The 24,985-nt window shown below is 43.7% G+C and overlaps 5 protein-coding genes across 5 annotated transcripts; 3 read left to right on the forward strand and 2 right to left on the reverse strand.

Annotated features, from left to right (window-relative positions):
- Positions 1-103: 103 nt before the first annotated feature.
- On the forward strand, positions 104-3,326 carry mecr (mitochondrial trans-2-enoyl-CoA reductase). Its single transcript, XM_084026197.1, has 10 exons — positions 104-413; positions 887-984; positions 1,109-1,240; positions 1,318-1,461; positions 1,875-1,977; positions 2,167-2,269; positions 2,358-2,431; positions 2,529-2,589; positions 2,664-2,736; positions 2,813-3,326. The coding sequence occupies exons 1-10, from the start codon at positions 169-171 to the stop codon at positions 2,974-2,976; spliced, it is 1,197 nt and encodes a 398-aa protein (XP_083882323.1). The 5' UTR covers positions 104-168; the 3' UTR covers positions 2,977-3,326.
- smpdl3b (sphingomyelin phosphodiesterase acid like 3B) lies at positions 3,255-6,448 on the reverse strand. Its single transcript, XM_084026196.1, has 9 exons — positions 6,350-6,448; positions 6,087-6,195; positions 5,769-5,982; positions 5,421-5,518; positions 5,183-5,326; positions 4,852-5,021; positions 4,362-4,542; positions 4,092-4,225; positions 3,255-3,999 (listed from the first exon to the last, which is right to left on the reverse strand). Exons 2-9 carry the CDS (start codon positions 6,145-6,147, stop codon positions 3,637-3,639), a joined length of 1,365 nt encoding a protein of 454 aa, XP_083882322.1. The 5' UTR covers positions 6,148-6,195; positions 6,350-6,448; the 3' UTR covers positions 3,255-3,636.
- A 962-nt stretch (positions 6,449-7,410) lies between these two features.
- On the forward strand, positions 7,411-13,108 carry rpa2 (replication protein A2). Its single transcript, XM_084027081.1, has 9 exons — positions 7,411-7,556; positions 7,801-7,895; positions 8,056-8,157; positions 9,238-9,351; positions 9,858-9,932; positions 10,554-10,670; positions 11,061-11,189; positions 11,845-11,939; positions 12,675-13,108. The coding sequence occupies exons 1-9, from the start codon at positions 7,544-7,546 to the stop codon at positions 12,760-12,762; spliced, it is 828 nt and encodes a 275-aa protein (XP_083883207.1). The 5' UTR covers positions 7,411-7,543; the 3' UTR covers positions 12,763-13,108.
- Positions 13,109-13,233: 125 nt separating this feature from the next.
- themis2 (thymocyte selection associated family member 2) lies at positions 13,234-18,323 on the reverse strand. The gene is made up of 6 exons (XM_084027080.1): positions 18,149-18,323; positions 17,808-17,948; positions 17,306-17,731; positions 15,083-16,293; positions 14,820-14,952; positions 13,234-14,541 (listed from the first exon to the last, which is right to left on the reverse strand). Exons 1-6 carry the CDS (start codon positions 18,249-18,251, stop codon positions 14,429-14,431), a joined length of 2,127 nt encoding a protein of 708 aa, XP_083883206.1. The 5' UTR covers positions 18,252-18,323; the 3' UTR covers positions 13,234-14,428.
- A 906-nt stretch (positions 18,324-19,229) lies between these two features.
- LOC311023908 (nuclear inhibitor of protein phosphatase 1-like) lies at positions 19,230-24,864 on the forward strand. Its single transcript, XM_084026022.1, has 7 exons — positions 19,230-19,324; positions 19,932-19,992; positions 20,294-20,447; positions 20,984-21,201; positions 21,566-21,710; positions 22,689-22,753; positions 23,012-24,864. The coding sequence occupies exons 1-7, from the start codon at positions 19,272-19,274 to the stop codon at positions 23,363-23,365; spliced, it is 1,050 nt and encodes a 349-aa protein (XP_083882148.1). The 5' UTR covers positions 19,230-19,271; the 3' UTR covers positions 23,366-24,864.
- Positions 24,865-24,985: the final 121 nt, after the last annotated feature.

Here is a 24,985-nt window from a genome sequence, read left to right on the forward strand (position 1 = left end):
AACAATTCCTCTTTTTCAACCCTAAAACCCAAAGCACTGGTCATTGTAGTGACATACCGCGTGTCTCCATGAGGGGCGCTGTTCACTGTTTACATCTTCAATGACGCCACCTCAAATCCAATATGGCCGCGCACTGACAGACGTTCTAGCGAACAGCTGACATCACGAATGTTGTTGTTCGGGTTTAGTTCAGTAGCTAAATCAGTCGCCATGTGGCTGCCTCTTCACGCCGCCCGTTCACGGAGCCGGACGGTCGGCGGGAGAAGCGTCGCCGCGGCGCTTCTGAGGTGTTCGAGGCACCGGGATGACGTCACCGCTCACGTTTCTCTCTTCAGTCATTCAGCGGGACTCGCAGCGCACACCTGCAAGGCTCTTCTGTTCAGAAGACACGGAGATCCGTCTCAAGTCGTCCGGTAAGCTAGACCACATACACGTGGATCCGCTACCGGATCATGGAGATGCTACGTCAGTGACGTCATGTGGCTACATTCGTCATAGCAACCAGTTAGTCGTCACTCTTGAAGTCTTTTCTCTTGTAACATTGAAAACAACATTTCTGCTGAACTCACTTTTGCTTTAGTTTGGTGTAAGTTGTGCGCACGTCTTCTTCGCCTGATTGTGGTACTGTAAGTGTACTGCTGCTCATTACTGCCCCCTCACGCCTGAGGGCGGAAAGACATCCACTGTATTCAACGTCTGCTCGGAAACACCAGTAACTTTTGGGGTTAACGAGGGAGTCAAGATGCTTTCTTGATTAAAAATGGCATTGTCTACTTTTAGGATTTTCATGTTTTAGTTTTCTATATTTCTTGTATTTCATATAGTAGTATGCCGCCACCATAAAAGATAATATGGAGTATTTGTTGTACGTTATGTTTGTTGTCAGGTTGGAGGATGTAGACCTGCCCCCCGTAGGTGCAAAGGATGTCCTGGTTAAAATACTGGCAGCTCCAATCAACCCATCCGACATCAACATGATCCAAGGTACTTGGGTTGTTTGTCCCGCCTGCACCAAACACAGAAACAAGACGCTCAAGAGGCCAGTATTTATCTTTGGTGAGTTATGAAGAGCCGTTGTTCATCTCACAGTGTTTTGTGTTTTCACCAGGTACTTATGCTATCTTGCCTGACCTCCCGGCTGTTGGGGGCAACGAGGGCGTGGCCCAGGTCGTAGAGGTGGGGGGTGAGGTGAAGACCCTCAAAACAGGAGACTGGGTCATTCCAAAAGATGCTGGTTTAGGTAAAAACACCCAGCTTGAATTGAATGAATGCGTCCACAGGGTCACAACTGTGTCTCATGAACGCTTTGTTGAGCAGGGACGTGGAGGACAGAGGCAGTGCTGGCAGAGGACGACGTCATCTCACTGCAGAAGGACATTCCCCTGTTGTCTGCTGCCACACTGGGGGTGAATCCCTGCACTGCCTTCAGGATGCTCTCTGACTTTGAACATCTCAAGCCAGGTAACTATTTCCACACATGGCCATGGCAGCTGGATTACACATCCAGGAGCTGACATAGGAGTCCCTTTATTTTTATTTTACCTTTGATTTATTCCAATATTTCACTTCCAAAAGGAAATCTTTAATAGTTTTTTCTTTTAAAGGCAGATTGGTGAAATCATCAGCGCTAGTGATAATGTAACAATCAATACTTGTTTTGTTAGCATGTGGGTTTCAAAAGACCACTAAGCACAGGTGGCTTACAGAGGCCTAGTCCCTACTTCAGTCATGGAGTTTAATGCAACCACCGTGGTCAGGTTTATGGGCTGATATTTGCTTTGTGAACGTTCACTTCCTGTAATCCTGCAGCTTCAAAGCTCCGTGAGTGTCCATGAAGAAGTTATCTGTTCAGTTATACCTCAATCTGCTGTCAGGTGATTCTGTGATCCAGAACGCAGCCAACAGTGGAGTCGGGCAGGCTGTCATACAGATTGCTGCTGCGAGGGGAATAAACACGATCAACGTCATCAGAGACAGGTGTGTAACCAGTCTTTTCAGGACACTCAGGAACCTTTCTGTCCTAATCATTTGCTCAGGTAATCAGTGCACCTGACTGTGAGATAATGGCTCTTTTGTCCCAGGATAACAGAGACAGAATATTGTTTCAGTTGTGTGCTAGATTTTATGACTGTCATGAACTTCTTCATTGTTTCTCCCTTCTGAAAGGCCAGAGTTCACACAGCTCAGTGATAGGCTGAAGGCCATGGGAGGAACCCATGTGATCAAAGAAGAGGCGCTGAGGCGGCCTGAGATGAAGGAACTGTTCAAAGTCTGTGGGTCTGAAGACTAAATGATATGATAATGTGGCTAAATAAACACAGACATAATCTAATATGTTTCTTTTTCTTTCTGAAAAGACCTTTCCAAAGCCTAAACTAGCACTGAATGGAGTCGGAGGGAAGAGTGCAACAGAACTGCTCCGTCATCTACAGTGAGGATACTGAATCATCTTCGTCGTCCTGATCTTATTAATGTCTCACACCGAAGAGGAAGCTGGATGGTAATATGTCATAATCAATGTATTCTAGGTTTGGAGGCTCTATGGTGACATATGGAGGGATGGCCAAGCAGCCAGTTACCGTCCCTGTGGTAAGATGAACCCCCCCCCCCCATATTTAACACCTCCACAGAGACAGCTTTTCTTACTAAATTGTTCTCCCCAGAGTGCTCTCATCTTCAAGGATGTGAAGGTTCGGGGGTTTTGGGTCACACAGTGGAAGAGAGATCACTCCAGCGGTGAGTCGGTGGGGGGGTTTCCTCTTTCCTAAAATAAGTCTGTTGAAGTCATGAGTACTGATACTCTCTCTCTCAGATGGAAGGGCGTTCAGAGCCATGCTGGATGACCTGTGCCACCTCATTCAGCAGGGGAAGCTGACGGCTCCAGCCTGCTCCGAGGTGGGCCTCCAAGACTACAGCAGAGCTCTGGACGCAGCCATGCAGCCGTTCACCTCGGCTAAACAGGTCTTGATCATGTGATCGGACTCATCAACTCATCTGTCAATCATACACACTGTTCAGGCACATATTCAATAAATGTGTCTCAAGGTCCAGCATCGGTCTCGTTATGAGTTCCATTAAGTTTACTCACAGTCATTAAATAGTCATTTGTATAGATCAGATAATGCAACTTTATCTGATAAACAGGTTGAATTGTTCTAAGTTATGGTCATGAGGAAGTGTAATTAATACAAATCAACGGATTTACTGTTGTGATAATATTGATTATGATTAAAATAACATTCAGCCAATAAACAGGAGTTTAAGCTGGTTTTATTATAATAAGAGTTTGACAGGAAAGCTTGTCATAAATAAACAAAGAATACAACGCGTGAGTTATCTGTATTTTGGCCTCTTGAGGTACGTGAATACCACATAGGTTTTTTTTCTATTGACTGGAAATGAAATATTCAACCAGCTCCAATAAACCTCGGTGGAGAAGGATTGCTGAAGCCAAAGGTTGTTATTTCTCAGGAACATCTAGTCCATGACTCAGCGAAATTATAGATGTGTGATTAAAAACATGAAAGCACATCCTGGGATGTTAACGGCTATATATTTACAGGACAATGTAATCCTGATCTTCAGGTTCAATAATATATTTTAAACATGACCTGCGACAGATCGATATACAGATCATCATGACCGATTGACCAGAAGCAGACTTACAGCCACGGAGAGGAACGGCAGCAACCCGCCATGAATAGCACCAGCCCCTTCCTTTAGACACTTTTCATACTCGTCAAAGTCCACCTCTCTGGCTGCACACATGTGATCCACACGGCAGTCGCTGTTGCACTCCGTCAGGTCGTAGCTGACGGAGTTGAACTGGTAGTACTTCTGCAGGTAGCAGTGCTCGTTAGCGATGCGCTCCAGAGCCTGGTGCATGGAGGCCGGGGAGGCGTCCGGGACCCTGAAGCTCTCTGTGAGGCGATACTCCTTCTCCCAGCGTCCGTGGGCCGCATTAGCACGGGTCAGGTTCAGATAATGGGTCACCACGTCCTCAGTGAAGAACAGAAACAGGATGTTTTTGTTTATTGCAGCTTGGAAAGGTTCCTAAACATATGGAATAATACATCGTGGCCATGACTCACTTTCACCAGGAGTGTTTGAGTGTCGTATTCAAAAACACGAATCCCAGGGTTGTTGGCTCCGTCCACGACCCCAGGAAGTGATGTTTTCCACGGTGTCACACCTGGGCTGAGGAACATCGTACTTATAGGAGAGCCTGTAGAAAGACAAGGGGCCAAAAGGTCAAAGGCCACATCTGGACACTAAGTGAGAGTCAAGAAGGTAAAAGAAATGAAATACTAACCTAACACCCAGACAAGGAAAAGCAGCAGCATTCCAACAGTGTGACTCACCAGTTGAGTTGTAGAACATGCGGAAGCTGTCGGTGTGATGGTGGCCGAAGAACTGTCCGAGGATCACTGAATGGTGCTTCTGAATCAACTCCAAGTATCGCTTGTTGAATGCGGACGTAAACCACGGTTTTCCTCTCTTCTTCTCAAAGAAACCAGGGGGGACGTGGCCGATGATGTACACCTGTTAGAGAAAAATGATCTACTTTCATTCGCTGCTATTTCAATGTAAGCTTTTGCAAAGCATGAGTGCATTTTTGCTGGAGCACCAGATTTTGAAAGGTGACCTCCTCTTTTCCATGAGATGATTATTCATACAGGGAATATGAAGTGAAGATACAGTTCCTGTTCACTATGGTTACCATGCGTTAAAAAGAGGAATCTTCATTTATCACCGAGCGTTTATTACCTTCTAGTGTAAGCAGTGATTCAGACATGACATTTAAATCAATTCAACCCGTGTTGCAAGGCATGAATGGATAAGACACTTTGCCTTTTCTTTGTTGTCCGCGGCCTCCGTGAGAACTTGGTGCGCCCAGCTGAACTGGCCCGCTGGGTCCTCCATGTCCCAGGTCACCTTGTTCTGGTCGTAGTAAAGATTAGTGTTGAGGACCAGCATCCTGAACCCTGTTCGATTGAGCAGCTTTTCTGTGTAATATCCACCTAGGTTGACAAACAAATATTGCAGAAAATGCTTGACACAATCGGACGTGTGCTTCTAATTTCAGTGTATGTCACCATGTGGGATTTATTGGTTGTAAAAGGAATGAAATGATGTTAATACCAAATGTATTAATCTCCAGGTATCACAGCAGGATATCTACCTTGTTTGAACATTCCTTGGGACACTGGATCCAACCAGTCCTGCCACATTTCTGCCGTTTGGTCATACATGTAGTTTGGGCCTGCAGGGAGCTGGCTCTTAGGGTGGTAGTCGTGGTTACCCAGGGCCGGGTACACCTTGGTGTCTAAGGAAGGCAGTCATGTAAAGCTTTCATCCATAATAGAGTTCATCAATACTACTACAGTAGGGTATGGATCTCTGATGTGCGTCACACTTACTTGGAAACACCTGATTTATAATGTGGGTCAGGTTGCCGATAATGTCGAGCACTGTTTCTTCCCCCAGATCTTCATTGGGAATATGAGGTGTGTCATCTCTGAGCAGCAACGATATATATATATATATAGAGCAGTCAGTGCAAGACAGATTATTTTTAGGGCCCCACATTTGGAGAGAGCTCACTAACACAGAGTCTGAAAATACTTAGAACGATGGAAATACTCTTCCAGTTAATCAATTCTTCCAGGCTGTGTGCTGAATATGATATCTTGTATAAAACCTCATTATGTAGCTATGCGTGCATTTGACTGTGGACTTGGGACTCAACAAGTCAGCAGGTTACATACCCTGTCCACACTATGAAGTCCGGGTCTGGGAGGATCTCCTTCATGGCAAACACAGAGGAGTTTATGAGCAGCCATGGGGAGTCACAAGCATAGTCTCCAAACCTCCCCGCATTGTTTGCGGGTCGTCTGCCACTTGATGCGCAGACCGTTTCAGGATCACCCGTCAGTTTGTATGTGTGGTCCCAGTGCAGATCCGTGATGTGCCAGAAGTTTCCTGGATTCAAAACGACGCGTAATTACGCAGCACGAAGTAGTCCCTGCACTACAGGACACATTTTAATATTGTTAACCTTACAATGACATACACAGGCCACGTACCTGCCAGTGCAACAGCCTCGGTGAATAGCAGACAAGATAGGAGCAGCCGTGTCGTGGACATGTTGATCGACTTCCACAAAAACTCAAGTCCTGGTTTTAAGAGGTAAGTCTATAAAGGGCAAAGCAAGATAAGATACAGCTGTTCATGACGCATCTTTGGCCTGGAGGTGGTCCATTGCTGATTAATCCGCACGGGCTGAACTTTACATTCTGTTCCATTAATTGTTAACATTTTAAATGTAAAGTGAAGATTATCAACCTACCTCTGATAGCCCCGTGTAGACTAGACCTGGTGTATAGAAATGTCAGTGTGTCAGTTATCTTTCTGAACGAAAAGGAGAAGTGTGTTAGTCGCGAGATAAATACATTCTGGGCACCAGTTCCTGAACACACCTTAATGTGTGACCTGCCATTCACCAGTAGACAATTAGGCAACAAGTCTGGAGTAGCCTATCATGTGTCAAAACATTCAATTCAGAGATAGGCTAGATATTATGAATGGAAAGGTTATATTTATATTGTATCGTTAAAAAAACCTCACTACTTGAATGCCGAATCCTTTCATAAATGTACATTTTGTAGTACATTTTAAGTTGACAGTAGGGTTCACATTACAAAAGTGTGCATGCTTTTGCTTTAACGTGTATATGTTTCAATACTGTGTAATATTTCTTATAAAAGGCTGCTCTGGAGGTGGGTAGCCTTCAGGTAACGCTCGTACTTCCCGTTAAATGGGTTGTAGATAAGGGATTTCTTTAGAAGAAGCGACATATCTCTGTAGACAATACGACATTACTCCAACTAATAACGTTTAAAAGTAGGAGACATTTAAGAATGTCAAAACTGTGTGATGGAATTATGATGCCTTTCCTTTTTTTTAATAAAAATATTATGCTGGCTAACGATTACTAACTGAATCATTTTTATTATTAAATAATTGAGAATTTGAATGAATGATTTATGAATTAATGGTATCGTTCTCACAGCAATTGCCACGCCACTGATGCAACGATAACCACTTAGTATTTAAAGCAATGTGTCGAACTGGACCTGAATGCAGCACAGCATTACAGCCTTGGATCGTTAAAATGCCCTGAGATTTGCCTTTCAGGCACTCCTCTCTTCAAAGCTGTGTAACACTCCAACACGCTAGTTGAATCTAATTCCTTATCCGATGCTGAATGTGTGGTGTGGGCCGTTAGTGTGAACAGGAGCCGCTACAACGACGGTATTTGTACACATCAAGGGAGGAACAACTGCCTGACGAGTCTAAATCAGGGCGAAGGAAACCCGGGCTACACGTCAGTTTCGCGGGACTTCTGCTACGCGCATGCGCTGTATGTTGAGTTTGGCGCGCGGGACTACAAGCAAGTCTATTGAACTGCGTGCGGTTGTTGCTCCCCGGTGTTACCAACGTTTTATATCGGACATTATTGACTTAACGACACGGACCCAGCATGTGGAACCAGGGTGAGTGTGATGTCCGCACGGTGGTGTTCGTAAAGCGGCCATGTTGGCTCTGTTGACGTCTGTCTGCAGTTAACGTTAGCTGGACCAAACTGTTGCTGTGTCTGTCCGCGGCTAACGTTAGCTGGACTGTTGTGTCTGTCCGCGGCTAACGTTAGCTGGACTAGTGTGTCTTTGATGGGGATGTCAGGTGGTGGAAACGACTGGTTTTAATGGAAACGGCTGTCTCCTCCGTTTGCCTTTTCAGGCGGATACAGTGAGTCCGGCTCGGTCGGGGGCTACACTCAGTCTCCGGGGGGCTTTGCATCACCTGCCTTATCCCAGGGAGGAGAGAAGAAAGGGGTCTGTACCTTCAACGCTTCACTACAGCCTCTTTAGAGTCAGAGCAGCAACACCACATCACTTTCATTCACATTCATATTGTCAATCAATAGCGTAGCCCCTGTTTCTCCATGTACACATCGTTCCCTTGGCCTCCACTGACTGACGCTTTGCTTTGCAGAGGACCCGCGCCTCTCAGATCATCCCCTGCACGGTGTCCCAGCTGATGTCTGCCTCCCAGGCTGACGAGGCCTTCCGAGTCGGAGATGTGGAAGTGGCCCAGGTATAGAGTGGTGAAGTCCCGCCCCTCCATTTCCGGGACATGGGTCCTCAAAAGCAAAAAAATATCAATGCGATTCAATGGGTAGATACAAATTATTTTCTGGTCCCGTTTGAATTGTGCCATGGATTTCACATATGTTCTTTGTGATATTTAAAGAAAATTTTTCACGCAAAGAAGACGACAATTAAGCGCGAAGAGTTTTGATAAAGTTAGGTTTTGTGTGAGCCGCTTTGTGAACTACAGCCCCTCGCTGTTCTCGTCGCGAATGATATACGTCACCACCCGCCGAGTCCGAAGTCCGCCGAGATGGCTGTTTCTCTGCTCCACTTCACCGCTTTTTTCCAAGGGCAGAATAAAAGTATCGAAAGGGGGGATAACCACTATAAGTCGGGTCATGTGGAGAGCCTCAACTTCGCCGATGGGGAAAGGGCGATGACGTGACGTCACATACGCGACACAACATGTAGTCTTTATCATTGTGTTTTCTCAATGAATTTTAACTGAAGAATTGCACAATAAACGGTCAAACTCTTGACATGGAAAATTATAATTTAAGCCTATAAACAACATTTGTGTAATCCAAGGCATAACGACCGGGGGATCAGATAATAATTATTTTCCGTCCATTGAACACCATTCATTTTTTTCGCTCCGAAAGGACCCATGGCGCCGTTACTTCCTGCTTCCGCTTCGGCACTCTATACTGAAGCAAAGCTGGGACTGCAAAACATGACTTTTAATTGGGTGTAGAGTGGCGAAGTCCCGCCCCTTCCGCTAGACTCCCATGGGACCTCTGACATCATAACAAATGTATGGGTGTCAATGCAGATCATATAATTATTTGCTAGTCCCAGTCGTTATATGCCCCGAATTTGAAAGATGTTGTTTGTTGGTTTAAATGATAATTTTTCACGTCAAGAGTTTGACCGTTTATTGTGCAAATGTTCAGTACAGAATGATGAGTTAGATTTTCTGGGGCCTCTGACCCGTCACCCTAATTCTTCCACCCCTATCATGAGATTGTAGGTATTTAACTTGTTTTAATCTCCCAGTTGGATAACGGTTCATGTTCTGTCATAGGTTACCATCGTGGGGATCATCAGGAGCACAGACAAATCCATGACCAACATCCAGTACAAGGTCGACGACATGACAGGCGCTCCCATGGATGTGAAGCAGTGGGTTGACACGGAGGTCAGTGGTGGGGTTTTAACCCTCGCACAAGCAATTTAAATGTATTCTGTTGGATGTAATCTCAATCGCTTGTGATATAAGGATGAATAATTTGTCTGATATATAAACGTGTGATGAATAGAACCCCTCCAATGCCACATTGCAAGTGTTTGATTATTTTAGGATGTGAGATCATTTGATTGGGTGAGCGAAGGTTAACAAGAGCGATCACAACTGTCCATCATTTCTGGTCTAGATTAAGTTTCACTTCTCCCCTTTACAATGCCATGTTAACATGAAAGAGTTCCGGTTCATTGGCCAGCGTTACACATTACATCTCATATACAAAAGTGTTGACACCCAAACATTAGTGTACATGCATACAAGTCAAATGTGGCAGACATGAGTTTTGCTGTTGAAAACCTGAACATTGTTTTATTCTTCCATGGAAAGAAGCTGTCACATGTCTTTGTTTGGTAATCTAATCCCATCAAGCCCCTTAGCAACACTGTTGTTTGTCTGTGCAGGACCCCAGCGTGGACAGCACTGTCCTGCCTCCGGGCACATACGTCAAAGTCTCTGGCAATCTGCGCTCTTTTCAGGTGAGTAAACTGTTTTAAAATGATGATGATGATGACTTTGTCACTATACCGTCCGTACATATACAGCATACAGTACATAAAGTAGACAGACGTGGCGGGGGAGGAAGGGGGAAGGGCTCAAATCATCTCCACGGTCCCCAGAAACAATGAGGAACTTGAACGTTTTAATTCCTTGCCCACATGCCCATGTGTGGAGGTGGACGCTTCACTGGTTTCATCAGAGCACGCATCACAACGTATACAGTCTTAACCCTGAGAAGCACTGGTTTTTGTTGAGCAAATGCACAAGCACGAGGGAGGTACAACACACGATGGACTACATCACTCCCACACAGCTTTTACTCTATGGCCACCTACAGGCCTTACATGCCGATAGGGAGAACATTGGTAGAATCATGGTTTGAGTGTGCCTATTTGTAATACCGTCATATAATAAACGTTTATATTGCCCATCCGTAACCATGTGACATTTGGTAGAACAGCTTTTTTTATTAAGCAGTTCTCCTCTGGATGCTTTGTGTTTCAGTAATGTGAGTCTCATTTATAGCATAGTAGTTCCTCTGTGAGTTGAGTGTTTTTAAAAGTTGACTAAGGATGTGAATCTTTGTCTTTTTGTCTCAGAACCACAGATCTGTCGTGGCATTCAGTGTCCGACCCCTGGAGGACATGAATGAAATAACCTCACATATGCTGGAGGTTGTTCAAGCACACATGGCACTAGGCAAACCTCAGACCATGGTGAGAAACCTCAGCAGACTTCATTGTTGTCTTTAAATGTGAGAAAGTCAGGCTGGCTATCAGTTCTTAGAACTGTTAGCTAATGTCTTGTTTAAGTTAGTATAGAGAATATGAACATGCCATCACTTTATAGATACTGATAAGCTGGCAGAAATGCATAAATGTGACCCTGAAAAGCACTAAAATGCTGTTGTCTGAGGAGCGTGTTCTGTACTTGGTTTCAGCATGTACAAACACTTATTATGTGGTACATTTGTGTTTCTCAGGCCTTTTCCCAGGGGTTGAATTTGCACATGTCACATTTCTAAGTATTTGTCTTCCATCTATCTTTGAGGATGTTCTTTGTGCGTTTACCAGGAAAAAGTTGACACAGTTTTGTTTCTCTTTCAGTCAAGTGCTGGAGGAGGAATGATTAGTAAAGACACAACCGTGTCACAACCGGGCAAGGAAGGCGGGGGAGGGGTCTATGCAGGTGCTAATGACATGGTTAACAATGGTTTAAGTGCAAACCAGAATCAGGTGAGTCATAATGTCTTAGTTAACATTTTACATCAGTGTGTGTATAAATATATATATATATATATATATATATTACAAACCTAACCAAAAAGAGAAGTTGGACATTGTGGTCAATGAGTCACATCTCGACTGTCTTCTTTTGCTTTGAGAAGACACGCAAGATGTTTTAGATCTATTTAAGGATTTAACATTTTTGCAAAGCATTGTGCTTTGGTATTTTGTTGGTTATTGATCACGATGCTCTATCCTTTTTTTGGTCTCATATGTCCTTGGACTCAAAGAGTGAGTGTGTGTATTAGTGTGAGTGTGAAGTTTACATTTATGAAGTAATACATATCAGCCAAACTCCTGGCATTTGATCTGAGTTTTTAACTTCAACAATCATCTGTGGACAGTGATATGCTGCTGTCATGATCAACGTCAGCTTTTCCCGAGTTACAAAGGGACAAAACTAACTAAAAATGAACCACACGATGCTCAGTGTCTCATGCATCCTGTCCATCCTTATTATTACGATGAAAATACCACAGATGCTCAGAAAAATAAGTTCTGGATACACAAAGAGGGGCTGTTAGGCTGGATATAAAGGATGCTTCTGTATTTACAGTTTGATGCTTTGTGCATGTTTTTAATATGTCATCGTTTTTCTCACAAGGTGCTGAGTTTGATAAAAGGCTGCCAAGACCCGCAGGGCATCAGCATTCAGGTCCTGATGCAGAGACTCAGTGGCATGAATATGGCTCTCATAAAGTAAGCAAAGTTCTGCTACTTACATCGTGGTCTTCTCGTGAATGTCTTTTCCATGAAACTCTTAGAGGATTCACAAAAGCCAGCATGACCACGAGGTCACAAACTTTCCTGAACTCTCCGTTCTATGCCGACTGTAGGAGGCTGGAGCTGCTCTTGTAGTCCAGGTTAAGGACTAAAGGTGACCCAGTTTTGATCAATGAGGACCAGCAGTCTTTATTTTGTTTGAGTCTTCAAACGTTTAGCTGTCGAGCCTCTCAGATAGAAACATTTTATTACATTTCTGTTTTATTTTACATGCATCTGTGTGAAGCTTTAATGATCAGTATTGTATACTATTTTATCTAGATTTTTTTTATCAGTCATTTTTTGTGAATCTCTCCAATCCTTTTGTTTTCTAAAGTTTAACTGCAGCTAATATCAGGCTTCTGTAAGTCGACTCAAGTAGGTATCAGTTACTAGTACTAAGTACTAAATTCCCTCTGTATGTTTCCTCAGACAGTGTTTTATTTTGCCCAAGGCCAAAACCCTGAAATGTTGAATTTACCAAAGCAACACATTCTCACTTTGAAGAGATGTTTGTCACATCTGCTTGAAAACAGTTTTAGACGCTTAAAATAGTTAATTTTCTCTCGACCAAAGGGCTACCTCCTCAGTGGAGATATGGGAAATCAGCGGGTTGTTTGTGGTTATATGACGGCGCGTCCATATATTCACATTTCTCTTTGTGCTCCACAGGGCAGCAGTAGAATTCCTGAGCAACGAAGGTCACATCTTCTCCACCATCGACGAAGATCACTACAAATCCACCGACGGTGATGATTAGACTCCTTCACCTTTTGTCCCCGTTTGAGTTGAACCTGATAGAAGTCGATAGGTGTTACAAGTCGAGGCTGTCGACCAATCACAGCCTCTCTGCCCTGAGCGATGACCGTGAAGCCTTCTTTGAAAAGGTACTGTGGTTGCTTCTGGTTTTCACATCCTGTATTCCTGAGGTTGCTTCTGCTAATTTGCAACTCCCAAAGGTGTTGCTGTTGAAGAAACCGTTGCTGTTCTGTATTTCCCAACTTCATTGTAAAGCATTTTTGTAATTTTAAAGATTTGGAATGTGAGTATTCAATTTATTTTGTCTTTGAAACTTTTTCCAAAATTAAAAGATTATTCAAAATACAGTTGGCTCGTCTACCAGGAACACTTTTCTTTCATAAATCACACATGCACTTTTTAGGTTTTATTTTTCTTTCTTTAGGTTAATTGTCTGCACAGCGGGCTTATAAATGATTAAAGTTCTTACACATTTTCTTGCTTTAAACCTTTATTTAAGACGATTGTAACTCCCAATCCCATCCAAACACAATCCATGGCAAACAAGCATTTGTGCAAATGTATTAAGATACATAAAAAAGAGAGAAGCATGTGAAACTAGCTGTGACACCACAAACTGAATCCTGAATATTACGGTCACACTTGAGATGTAGACCAACACATCCGTCTACAAGGTTCCACTGGTTCACACGGTAAACGGGTTTGAACAACATTTGAATAAACCAAATGGGTGTGACTGACGCTTTATATATATATATATATATATATATAAAAATACATTTCTTTAGTATGAAGTAAACCAAATGAATCTACATAATGTTTGATAAAAATAAATGGTTTCAACCTTTAAGAAATGGAGAAAGTACCCAACGTATTTCCTTTTGCAATGACTCAATAAAACAAAAAAAGGATTTGATACTTTATGAGATGTTTCTGTACTTGGATCACACGTTTTTTCTGTCCAGAGCTGGGAGAACTTCTGTTATTGCATTTCCGTTACGCAGCATGTGAGAAACTGCCACCTAACATTGTTTTTGAGACTGTTTTGCCAACGAGACTGGCCTGAGCCTTTCTGTTAGGAGTGTGCATGTAGGAGGTTGCTATATACATTAAATGCATGTCCAATAAAACATAACCTATTACTCCCTCTGAAACTTATAAATTATTAGAATTAACATTATTTCTCTCAGGCAACATGGTATTGATTCCACTCATTTTTGAGGTTTTATAATAAGATGCTTTTATACTGCAGGTATAAACTGTTAATATGTCATATACGGAAACCTCTATGTATTGCACAATATAATGGTAATGTTTACAAAACTACAAGCTACATATGGTTATATTCCAAACGGTTGAATACAACAACAATAAATGCAATTAAAGACACATTAGTTTGATCAAAGTTTGTGACACAGCCACTTGGTTGAAGGTTTTGAAAGAGTTTGAGTGATCACATGGGAAGTGACGGTGTTACTGTATGCTTTCACAATCAGATAAAGTGTCCACAAGGCTGCAGGGCTTGACCTCACGAATGCAGTATACCGTCAGGAGGCTAGAGCGTTAATTTAATATCTAACTGAAATATCTAACCTTATGTTAAGACACTTCATTTCAGCATGAAATTAAATCACAATGAGTTTCAATAACGTGGGATCTTTTCTGCTTTAGTAAAACATGACATTCTCGTGTGCTTGCTTCATCATCGTTGAGAAACTGTCATCCACAATTTCATAGTCGTGGTCGCTGTCTTCATCTGCTGTGATATCATGCAGTTGCACTGGGGGACAAAGAGAACGAGTTTATCAATCTTTAGTGTTCCACAGCTGCAAAACTTTATATAGATTTTACAAAAAAAACAAGGATGAATCGTAAAGCCTGGTTCTTTTGTTATAGAGCTCTATTTTTGTCCATAAATATTTAGTTAAAACAACTGAACCAAATATAGAGTATATGATATTTGTGAATATACCATAAATATTGGTTCAGTATATTTAAAGAATAGATGATAACGTCCCACTTGTCCTTGTAAGTGTTGCCAGTGTGGCTGGAACCTGCCTGGCAGAGCTTCACGTTTGTTCCTCGTCTCCTCCCGTTCCACGTAGGTATTCGGCAGGGCCTTGCCTGTTGTCACTCCGGCCCCTGAATGCTTTCGGGGCACGACCGTTGGAGGTTCATCATCCAGAATAGCCTGCACAAAGAGAGGAAGTCAGGCTCGTTACCACAATGTTAAGTAGAAGTATATTTGCATGGCCTCATTTCTTTCTCACGGCCACAGAAATGTGTGGTAATGTCATGAATACACAAACAGCCATGCTTACTGGAGGTGGGGGAGCCGGGGGCCTCCTTTTGCAGTTTATCGTCAGATCGGCCAACTCCTTGGTCGGGACGCTTTGGTCTTGTCCAGGTTTGGGTTTCTCTGCCTTGGATGGTTTCTTTGAGGGTTTCGCTGGTTTTTTGGAAGACGAAGATGACAGATTCCTCTTCGGCGGTCGGGGTGGGGCAGCTGCGTCTGAGTTGCCCTGTTTGTGAAATTCATAGAAGAAAGTGTCCGTCACCTCAGTGACCCTATCCACGTGGCACTTGGGCGGTTGACACCACGGCAGGGGCTCCTTGGTAAACGAGACGGACATAGAAAGCCACTGGGCTGGGATCTCAAAACAGCGGTCCGGGCTGTCGGGGAAGCTTGCCTGGATGGTGGGCTCGACCATCGCCCCCTCTATTCTGAGACACGCAAACCCAACGAGTGGATCGGCCTCGGACTCAGCATCCCGGCTGACCGCTTTCACATCCAGTGGCAGGCTGAAGTCCTTCCCCAAGTCCCTGAGTCTGTACTTCTTGTTGTCACCGAGCACCTCCACAAAGTGACCCTGCATGTACAGAGGCAGAAAAATCTCCTCCCCCTCCTGCTTGACCTCCTCTTCATCATCATCACCATCATCATCATCATCATCATCCCCGTCGTCTGGCTCTTGGAGGCGCCGACACATAAGAGCCTCGACGGACTGCTTCTGCCCCTTTTCACAGGGCAGCTCCATGTCTTGGCAGCGCACCACCTCCAGCTGTTCACCCACACTGAGGGCAGGCAGGCCCTCCTCCTCGACTTCCTCACAGTTCCTCGTCACGCTCACCGTCAGACCTGGCGCCTTGCTCAAAGCAACGTGCAGCTCGTACACCGAGTTAAACTCCCTGGGGCGCCTTCGAAACCGCCCGGCGTATTGCTGAGAAACCAGGAAGTACTGCTGTGTCTTTCGGCCCTTCAGGCTGGAGAGTAGAAACACGGCCGAGGTTCCTGTCTTGTGGAAGATGAGCTGGCTGCCTTTGCTCAGGCCCGGCAGCCAGCTGCACTTGAAGAGAGAGCGGGCCTCCGGGCCTTCCAGCACCTCCACTACTGTGGGGAAGGATTCCTCTGGCTGGGAAAGGACCTCCGTCAGACTCAGCGGGGTCATGAAATTCACATCATCACACGTCTCGGTGACATCGACCACATCCACCTCTAAGCTGGAGGGAAACTTCAATATCTCCTTCCTCACTGTTAAGAACAAGAACAAACAAGAAATAATGTCAGAGAATGTTTCATGACCTTTACATGTCAAAGCAATACGTGTAAAAAAATAAAATCCTACTTAGTACAGCAATATTATCATCAGTAAAATATACTGAAAGTTGAACTCATGATGCAGAAAATGAATGTTGTTAATATAGTGTTTTATATTACTGATGGGCTGATGTTGGTCGATATTTACTGCACCATATTTAATGAGCTCATCATTGGTTTGTATGAATATAAAGAGAGAGATGAATGTTGTGGTCAAAGTGAAATATTGGTCCCTCAGATAGTGATGTATTAGTATTAAATGGGAACGTTCAAGTACAACTACTGCAAATTCACGTTTGAGTAAATAAAATTCAGCAGAATAAGAATCCAGTGTAACTGACTCACACAACACTGTAATTTACTTTTGTTTTTTGATAATAATAATAATTTGGTGTGAATGCTAGAATCATGTGTGCTATCACATTAATTTTCTCATTCATACTTTTAAAGCTACTTCAAACAAAACCTACTTAAGACAAAGTAAATGTAAAGATTTTAAAAACGACTTAAAAAAACAAAAAACTACTCAATTACAGTAACGTAAATGTAACTCGTTACTTTCCACCTCTGCTACTGATTCATGTGAGCATTTAAACCAGCATTTCAGCATGTAGGGTTTCAATTTGTACATCCAGCATTCACACTTCAATTTCTTTAGAAATGTCTCTTCTAGTTATAAGAATTTAAAAAAGGAGAAAAGGAAGAGAAGAAAGAAAGCGAGCCACCTTAAGACAATTAAACAAAAACATGATTGTATGCAGACAACAGCAACTGAAGAAACAAAAGTGAAACAGAACGGTGATGTAATCACAATTAATTCATTAAAAAGACCCTTTTTTCCTCACTTCTTTAACTGTGCATGGTGGGAAAATGTTGATGAATTAGAATCAACAGATAATCATGATCAAGATGTAACTTTAATCTAAAAAAGGAAAGTTGTTCTCACAGTTCATGATGGCGTGGACCTGGTACACTGGGCTGAGGACGAGGGGCCGGTCACACTTGGTGGTGTTGATGAAGCGAAACCTCCGACTGCGCAGGCAGGGCGAGGACATGATCTCCTGCACTGTGAAGCGCTCCTCACTTTCACACTCGCTGAACTCCCCTTGGAAAGACATGGGGATGCACACCTCCGCCGAGGCTTCCTGTTGCCCCTGAACATGGCAGCGCACCTGATCCTCCTTGCCCCGGCGCCGCTCGATGGAGAGCACCGTCAGAGCTCTGCCGGCCCCCAGGGTGAAGTTGCCCACGGTGATCTTGGAGTGGTTGGTGAAAGTGAAGGGGAGGGAGCAGTCCAGGCCCACGGGCCTCAGGCTCACCATCTCCTCCAGCGTGCTGTACGGCATCTCATCGGGCACGACCTTGAACAACCCTGAGAAAACCACACGAGTGTCAGCTATGAAAGGGAATAAGCCGTTCTCCCCAGAATCTTGTCTCCACAAACCGACCTGTGTGGCTGATGGGCAGCTCAAACTTCTCATTGTTGCCGAGGTCTTCACAGCAAACCGACAGGAGCTCGATGCTGATTACTTTTATGAGATCCCCGGTCGAAAAGCACACTTCACTCCCGGAAATTTCATAGATAGACCCTGAAATGGAGAGTGCTTTACTTTCAGCCAAGAGCACATCAAGCATAAATGTGTCCTCTTGACACGATCCCAATCTAATAACAAATACTTCTAATCAATAACAATTTACAGCAATCTGATCTCTACAGATAATCCAGAAGTTTGCCCTCGTCGTCCCTCGAGGTTTCAGTTCACAGTGAATAAAATGATCAAATACCAACCTTGGAAATACACTCCAGAGCAAACTTGAAGTATTTTTGGCAGAGCAGAGTTGTCCAAAGAAGCAATCAACTGTTGAAGTGGCAAAGCAGTCATGCCTGCCATCACTGTTGCCTCTTCGCTGAAAAATGAAGAGACAGCAAATGTCAGGCAGGAGTATACTAGGACATTGCTGTCTCAGTCAGAAACCACAAAAGCGAATGAGGAAGTTACAGGAGGTGCACAGAAGTGTTTGCATTCACAGGCGGGGGGAGGGGGGGGGGGGGGGGCTGACGTGTGCCTCGTTGTATTGTGAAAGAAGATGTTAATATTCTGTTATTTTAATGTGGCATGAAGTTAAGACTTGGTGTGTTTTAACTTCAAGTTGTACGTCAAGACGTACAACTTAGTGGGCCAAACACAAAGGTTTTTATTCATCATGTAAATACTGACATATGCATCACGAGGGGATTTACCCCCCCAACTACCTCAGGCACATAGTGGGGAGAGGCGATACCCTCACTTCCTTCTGCTGGTGCACTGTCGGGTTAACGAGGCACCCTCCCACCTCAGTGGCTTAACGAGTCAGCTCCCTCACCAAACCCACAACACTTTCCAACTAAAACCTGCAGGCCTGTTGTTGAGCCCTCTGAAGCCCACCCACCAACTTAGTAATGCAGTAAATAACACACTGTTCTGCATTGTAGAGAAATTGGAAGCATGCATATTGAATAACCAAAGACACAACATCTCATGAGCTGCAATAAGACCTCTGAGACAACACCCACACTCTTTATCAAACCATCTCTGCACAACAATATAAATCATAGCATTTCAAAACCATTCTTCTGCAGCATTGCGCCCTAAAGAGTCAGATACTCTGGGCTCTGAGAGCCCCTAGTGGTCGTTTGGGGGAATTAAAAGTTGTTCTTTTCAATGTAATTTCCCTCACGTGATGTTAACACAGCACACTCGTGATCATTTCAAACATGTTCAGTTTTAATTGTGTGGACATTATAGCCTTTCATGCACAGCTTTGGTGGTCTTATTTGGGTGCTATTTGCCAGAATTGTAAGACAACAACTCCCAGAAACCCAAAGTGACGTTTACCCAACATGCAGTTCGGCTATGAGAAGATGAGGCAAGATGGCGACTAAAACAAGCAAAGAAAGTGCTCCTCCTTTTGATTGTCCAACATGGTGAGAACATGCACGCGTTAAAGTCGTAACTGTTCACTTCTAACGGGATTCCAGATGCAAACGAGCCAACCGGCGCCCCGTCGCTCATTAAACGGATCGTTTTTACCGGTTATATAGTTACTGGAGCTAGCGCTAGCATGCTAGCAAGCTAACACGTTAACGCTGCTAATCATTTGCTAGTGAGGATTTGGTGGTTTCATCCTTGTGTTTGTCTCTCAGAAAGATGCTTCGTATGGTTCATGTTAAGGTTGAACACATGTGTTCGTTAACAAAGAGGAAGTGGAGGTTTTTAACATGTTTAACCCTCTGTGTTGGTTTCTGAGGGCGTTGATTTACATGACGACCCGCTAACGTTACACACGTCTCCGTGAGCCACCGGTTTTATAGGTCCGTAGGTTTTACAGGTCCACCGGTTTTACAGGTCCACTGGTCCGCAGATCCACTGGTCCGCAGATCCACTGGTCCACAGATCCACCGGTCCACCACCTAAAGCACCCGTTCCCACCAATCCAGCTCTAAAGCGGGACTACGGAACAGAACAGACTCGGTTGTCGCTTGTAAAGATCACCAGAATGTTGTAAGAGCGTGACCCAGTGTTGTGTTTCAGGGCGGGCAAGCCTCCCCAGGGTCTCCACCTGGACGTGATGAAGGGGGACAAACTGATGGAGGTAACCTGGCAGCTTCATGTTCATGTGAATTGTTGAAAGCATGCATTTGGGGTAATTTTGTGGGACGTAAGTCCAGTTGAATGCACCAGATACAAAGCTGACAGTCCACTGGTTCCAGATGTGTTGCACACTGGGCTTCCTAATGGCTGCATGGCTTCACACGGTGCGACAGCAGCAACCAGCCCTGAGATTTAAGCTTTTCAGTTGGGAAGTGACACTGTTCAGTTATGGCTCAGAGGCACAGATGGCTTACATACCTTTTCTTTACCAGTTGATTCAATGACACTGTCTTTCCCTGTAGAAACTGATCATAGATGAAAAGAAGTACTACCTGTTTGGAAGGAACCCCGACTGGTGTGACTTCACCATCGACCATCAGTCGTGCTCACGTGTCCACGCTGCCCTGATCTACCACAAACACCTCAAGAGGCTCTTCCTCATAGATCTCAACAGCAGTAAGTCCACTGGCTCAGCATGCTTGTCTTATATTCATATTTTATATAACGGTTTCTGAAAAGGATTGACATACATATGCTAAGAGCTGAAAGAATGAATAAAACCGACCTGCTAATCATGCTCTTTACTAACCAGGAAATGCCCACTAGAGCTGAGACGGTTTATCAATCAGTTAGTCAAGTCATCGTTTTGATAATGTTACGTCATCGTTCCAGCTTAATTTGAGGTTTTCCATCATTGTTGTCTTGTAAATGTAATATCGCGTTTATCTTGGAGAGATGATTGAAGGAAAAGCAGTTTCAATAGTTTACTTTTGGCTTTGGGGAAATGTGCCAGAGATTTGATTTATTTTTTACTACACTTTTATTATTTTTTTGCATTTTATCGACAAAGCAATGAATCACTTTGCAATGCATGGATTGCCACCAGGGCTGAATCACATTTGAGTTAGTTCCATGATAATGGAACAGGCAAAAACTATGAAGAATCTGTATGAACATATGCAAACCTCTTGATTTAATTTTCACAATTTCAGCACACGGTACTTTCCTGGGACACATCCGTCTGGAGGCACACAAGCCTCAGCAAGTCCCCATAGACTCTACGGTATCATTTGGAGCCTCGACAAGGACCTACACCATCAGAGAGAAACCCCAAACCCAAGGCACCGCCGGCACAGGAGACAGTAAGACGGGAGAGGATGAGGAGCTGAAAGGACTGCTCGGGCTGCCGGAGGAAGAGACGGAGCTGGAGGTACGTTTGATTTCTCAGTCATAGCAATATTCTCATGCTTTCAAACATTTACTTCACAAAAGGGAATGGCAATGGCATCTTGTTAATTATGTTTTTTTATGTTTGCCCATGAGGTAGACGGCAAAATCAACTTTATGAAGCGTAATATTTAGCATTTTGTTAATAACCTCAGAGGTCATGGATTGTTTGAGTTGTCTTTAACAAAATGCACTCGCCAAACATTTGGGAAATATAACATTATCATTAGAATGACCTGTTTATGTCGTGTAATGATGCAACCTGTGACTGCCCTGCTCAGTCTGGTATCTTGTTGGGTTGTAAAGAAGTAATATCTTGATATAAATGCCTTTCTGCATCCTGCCAGAACCTGACAGAGTTCAACACGGCTCACAACAAGCGCATCTCCCTACTGACCATCGAGGAGGGGAATCTAGAAATCCAGAGGCCGAAGAGGAAGCGGAGGAACTCCAGAGTTACATTCAACGAGGACGATTCCATCATTAACCCAGGTACGAATACAGTGAACCGCAAAGAAACATCTACACTTTGCACAATTACTGAATATGTCTTGCTGACCCAACGCTAGTTGTTCTCTTCAAAACGAGTATGAATTCTTTCATAAGTCAGCACATGCACAGTAGTCCATTGCATTTTCATGAATATCATGACTGTACTATGGAGTATTTCTGTAACATCCACTAAATTGGTAAATTGTCTGTCAGGTGAAACTTGAACTTCTACATTATCTCCAGTTAGCTGACCGTTGATGTTCATGAGAACAGCTGTTGTCATATTAATATAGCTCAACTACACCAGAATAACCACAACTCCTGAGAATGGAGGAACCTGGTCTGGTAAATTATGAATGGGGGCGGCTGCCAGCTCGAGGAAGAGGAGTAAGGTGTTGTGTAATTGTTCTGTGTTCTGTGGTGTAAGACGGTGCTTTTGCATCAATACAAATACCGCTACCATTTCATGGAAATGTGAGTGCAATGTGCAATACTGTAAAAATAATTGTACTGTTGAAATGGGCATCTGGATATTGTTCAGTTTGAAACATGATAGCATTCAGTTCACTTGAAAAAATAACATTCTAGTACAGTAAATATTCCAGGGCATTGACTTTTTACACGAGGCAATAACTTTGAATCAGGAGGTGAATGTTTTGAGTGAGATCTGACCTTTTACAGGTCAGCTGTGGTGTTGCTTTGCACCAGAGAAGCTATTTTGACAAATGCACCTCAGGTTTTTAGAATGTTAACAATATTTCAAGAAATGAGCCAAAGCAAACGAGAAAAGCGGTAATGTTCTGATTATATAAATGTAGCGCCTCATAAGTCATTGTTTCATTCATTTGATTGGAGGGATTTTGCAGTGAGGGACCTCCTGGTGTGCTGGAAATATATAGTCGAGTTATATCACTATGTGCATTTCTACTTTTCAAGAGAATAAGTGAAGTATTAATCGTAACACTTGAATACTTACAGAGGATATCGACCCGTCGGTGGGACGCTTTAGAAACATGGTGCAGACTGCTGTCATCCCCATCAAGGTAAGCTTGAAACGTCTGATTCAGTTGATGCTTTTAAGATGACAGGCTACAAAGGAATACTGTTACTCAGCTCATTAACTACTACAACATACGAGCAGAGCTAGTTCTCTCAGAATGAGTGGTTCTGATCTATTTCAAATAAACGTGGTGTACTCATAAAGTGTCACATTGATAATTCGGGTTAGGTGTATGACCTGCAGAGGTTGTAATGTATGAGCTGAAATGTGGGAAGTTAATACTGTATAATCGCGCCTGCAGAAACGCAGATCAGAGGGACACAACACTCTGGGTCTTGATGACCTGACTTCAAAGCGCATCCATGGCTACAATTTGGGCGGTGGGCTCTATGGGGACTTGCCTCCCACCAGTCATGAGAACCAACCAATAGGAGCTCCAGGAAGTGCTGCTATGCAGGGGGGGCTTCCTCTGCCCTTCCCAAATCCAGCACCAGAGGTGGACCTGGCCCCAGATGCTCCCCAGCCCCCCATCACACTCAACCCCACCCCCGTCACAGCCCCCTACCTACCAGAGACCCACAACGAGCCACGCAAAAAGAAGTATGCCAAAGAAGCTTGGCCAGGAAAGAAGCCCACCCCGTCACTACTCATCTGACCAGGTTCTTCAAGCTGCTGACTCTCAGGTTGCCAGCGGATCCACCGGGACTGTGACCTGCAGGATGTCTCAATCTTCTTTTTTATTTGTTGTGTTTCTCATCATCACCACAAGAAGGCACCACGCCATTTCCTTCCGGACATTGCTCAAGTCCGCAGTTTGATGAAGTGGCTGGAATACGAAGCGTGTTCTGATTGCAAACAGTCGTGTAAATGTGCAGGACTTGGCAGTTAGCATCCTCAGAGTGTGTGTGTGTGTGAGTGACAGGCTACGTGGATATGATGGACCAGGAGTCATCTTTTGGATGTAAAGTTGTATTTTTTTTCCTACTAAACACGTTTTCAATATGTTTTTCCACTCCGTCAATGTTTTGATAATGCTGTTAAAAAAATGGCAAAAAAACCCTTTTTATATCAAATGTTTTACTGTGAGAATTCAGGAAAGTCAGAGAATCCAGACATGAAGTCAGTTTCTATCAAAACACAGGGCTGCTTTTCCTTTAGAAAACCTATTGATATAATGTGAAACATTTCCATGACTTGTGTAACACCAATATGACTTTAACTGAAGTGTCTTGTATTTGTCCAACAAGCCAGTAGATGGTGGCGTGTGCATACCGGTCAGACGTTTCAGTGAGGTTGAGCTGCAGACTTGCACTAACCTTTACCTTACAAAATCTATATGTGGCGTCCCATGAATGTGGTGCTGCAAGGTTTGTTATTAATTAGGATTCTTCTGCAGATAAAAGCCATTTGCCCTTTCCCAGCAGTAGTTTTAATCAAATTTGTCCCTTGGCTTTTTCCAATATATTGAGTTTTAAATGGTGTGCTGCCTTTTCTGTTGTTAAGCCCCGACAGAATCCAGCAGAATTGGAAGCTCGTAAAAGCAGAAGGGTTTGGATTTAGTATATTTTAATGGTCATGTAGCGTGTTGATATCTTTCAACAGAGTACAGTGCATGAACTGCACTGTACTCTTCACATTTAGTTTGCCCTGAACTGACTTGAGACATAGGAACCAGCGTTGCACAGGAGTAGAAATCAGAGTTGGCCGTGTCAAACTGGTGGAACTCGATGTAATTGCTTTAGACAGTGTGCACTCTCAATGGTTAAGGTCCCAGAACATGGTATTCTGTAGACTGTAGGGAGTTGAGGGGAAATGAAGATGGAATGGCCTGTAAAACAATCACATAATGTAAACCACGAGGCCTCCACGACACCTTAGTGTTGTGTGGATGTTACAACTCATCCAGTCTCAGTGTAAACCAGTGGGGTTGAGTTAGTGAATAAGACAGAAGGATCAGATGCCCTTAGTGTTTGTACTTTAAAGTTCTCCTTCGGTGCAGCATGTGGTCGTTTCATGGGATCTTAGAAGCCAGCGGAGTTCAGAGAGCAACGATGAGATGTTTCACTTTTTGCAAAATGTGCCGGTGACTTTTTTGTCCTTGTGGATTTTGTAATCATATGACTGTAAATAAAAAAGGAATTACTTTTGACTTGACTCTCTGCAGTGTATTTAAAGTTGTATGGCTTGTAGACTGAGAAGGGTGTTCAGACACTTCACCTTCCTGAGACGTGATGCTGCAGGTAAACATTGACCAGATGCTTCAGTACTTTGGACG

This window comes from Eutrigla gurnardus (assembly GCF_963514095.1).
Source record: "Eutrigla gurnardus genome assembly, chromosome: 14".
Taxonomy (NCBI): domain Eukaryota; kingdom Metazoa; phylum Chordata; class Actinopteri; order Perciformes; family Triglidae; genus Eutrigla; species Eutrigla gurnardus.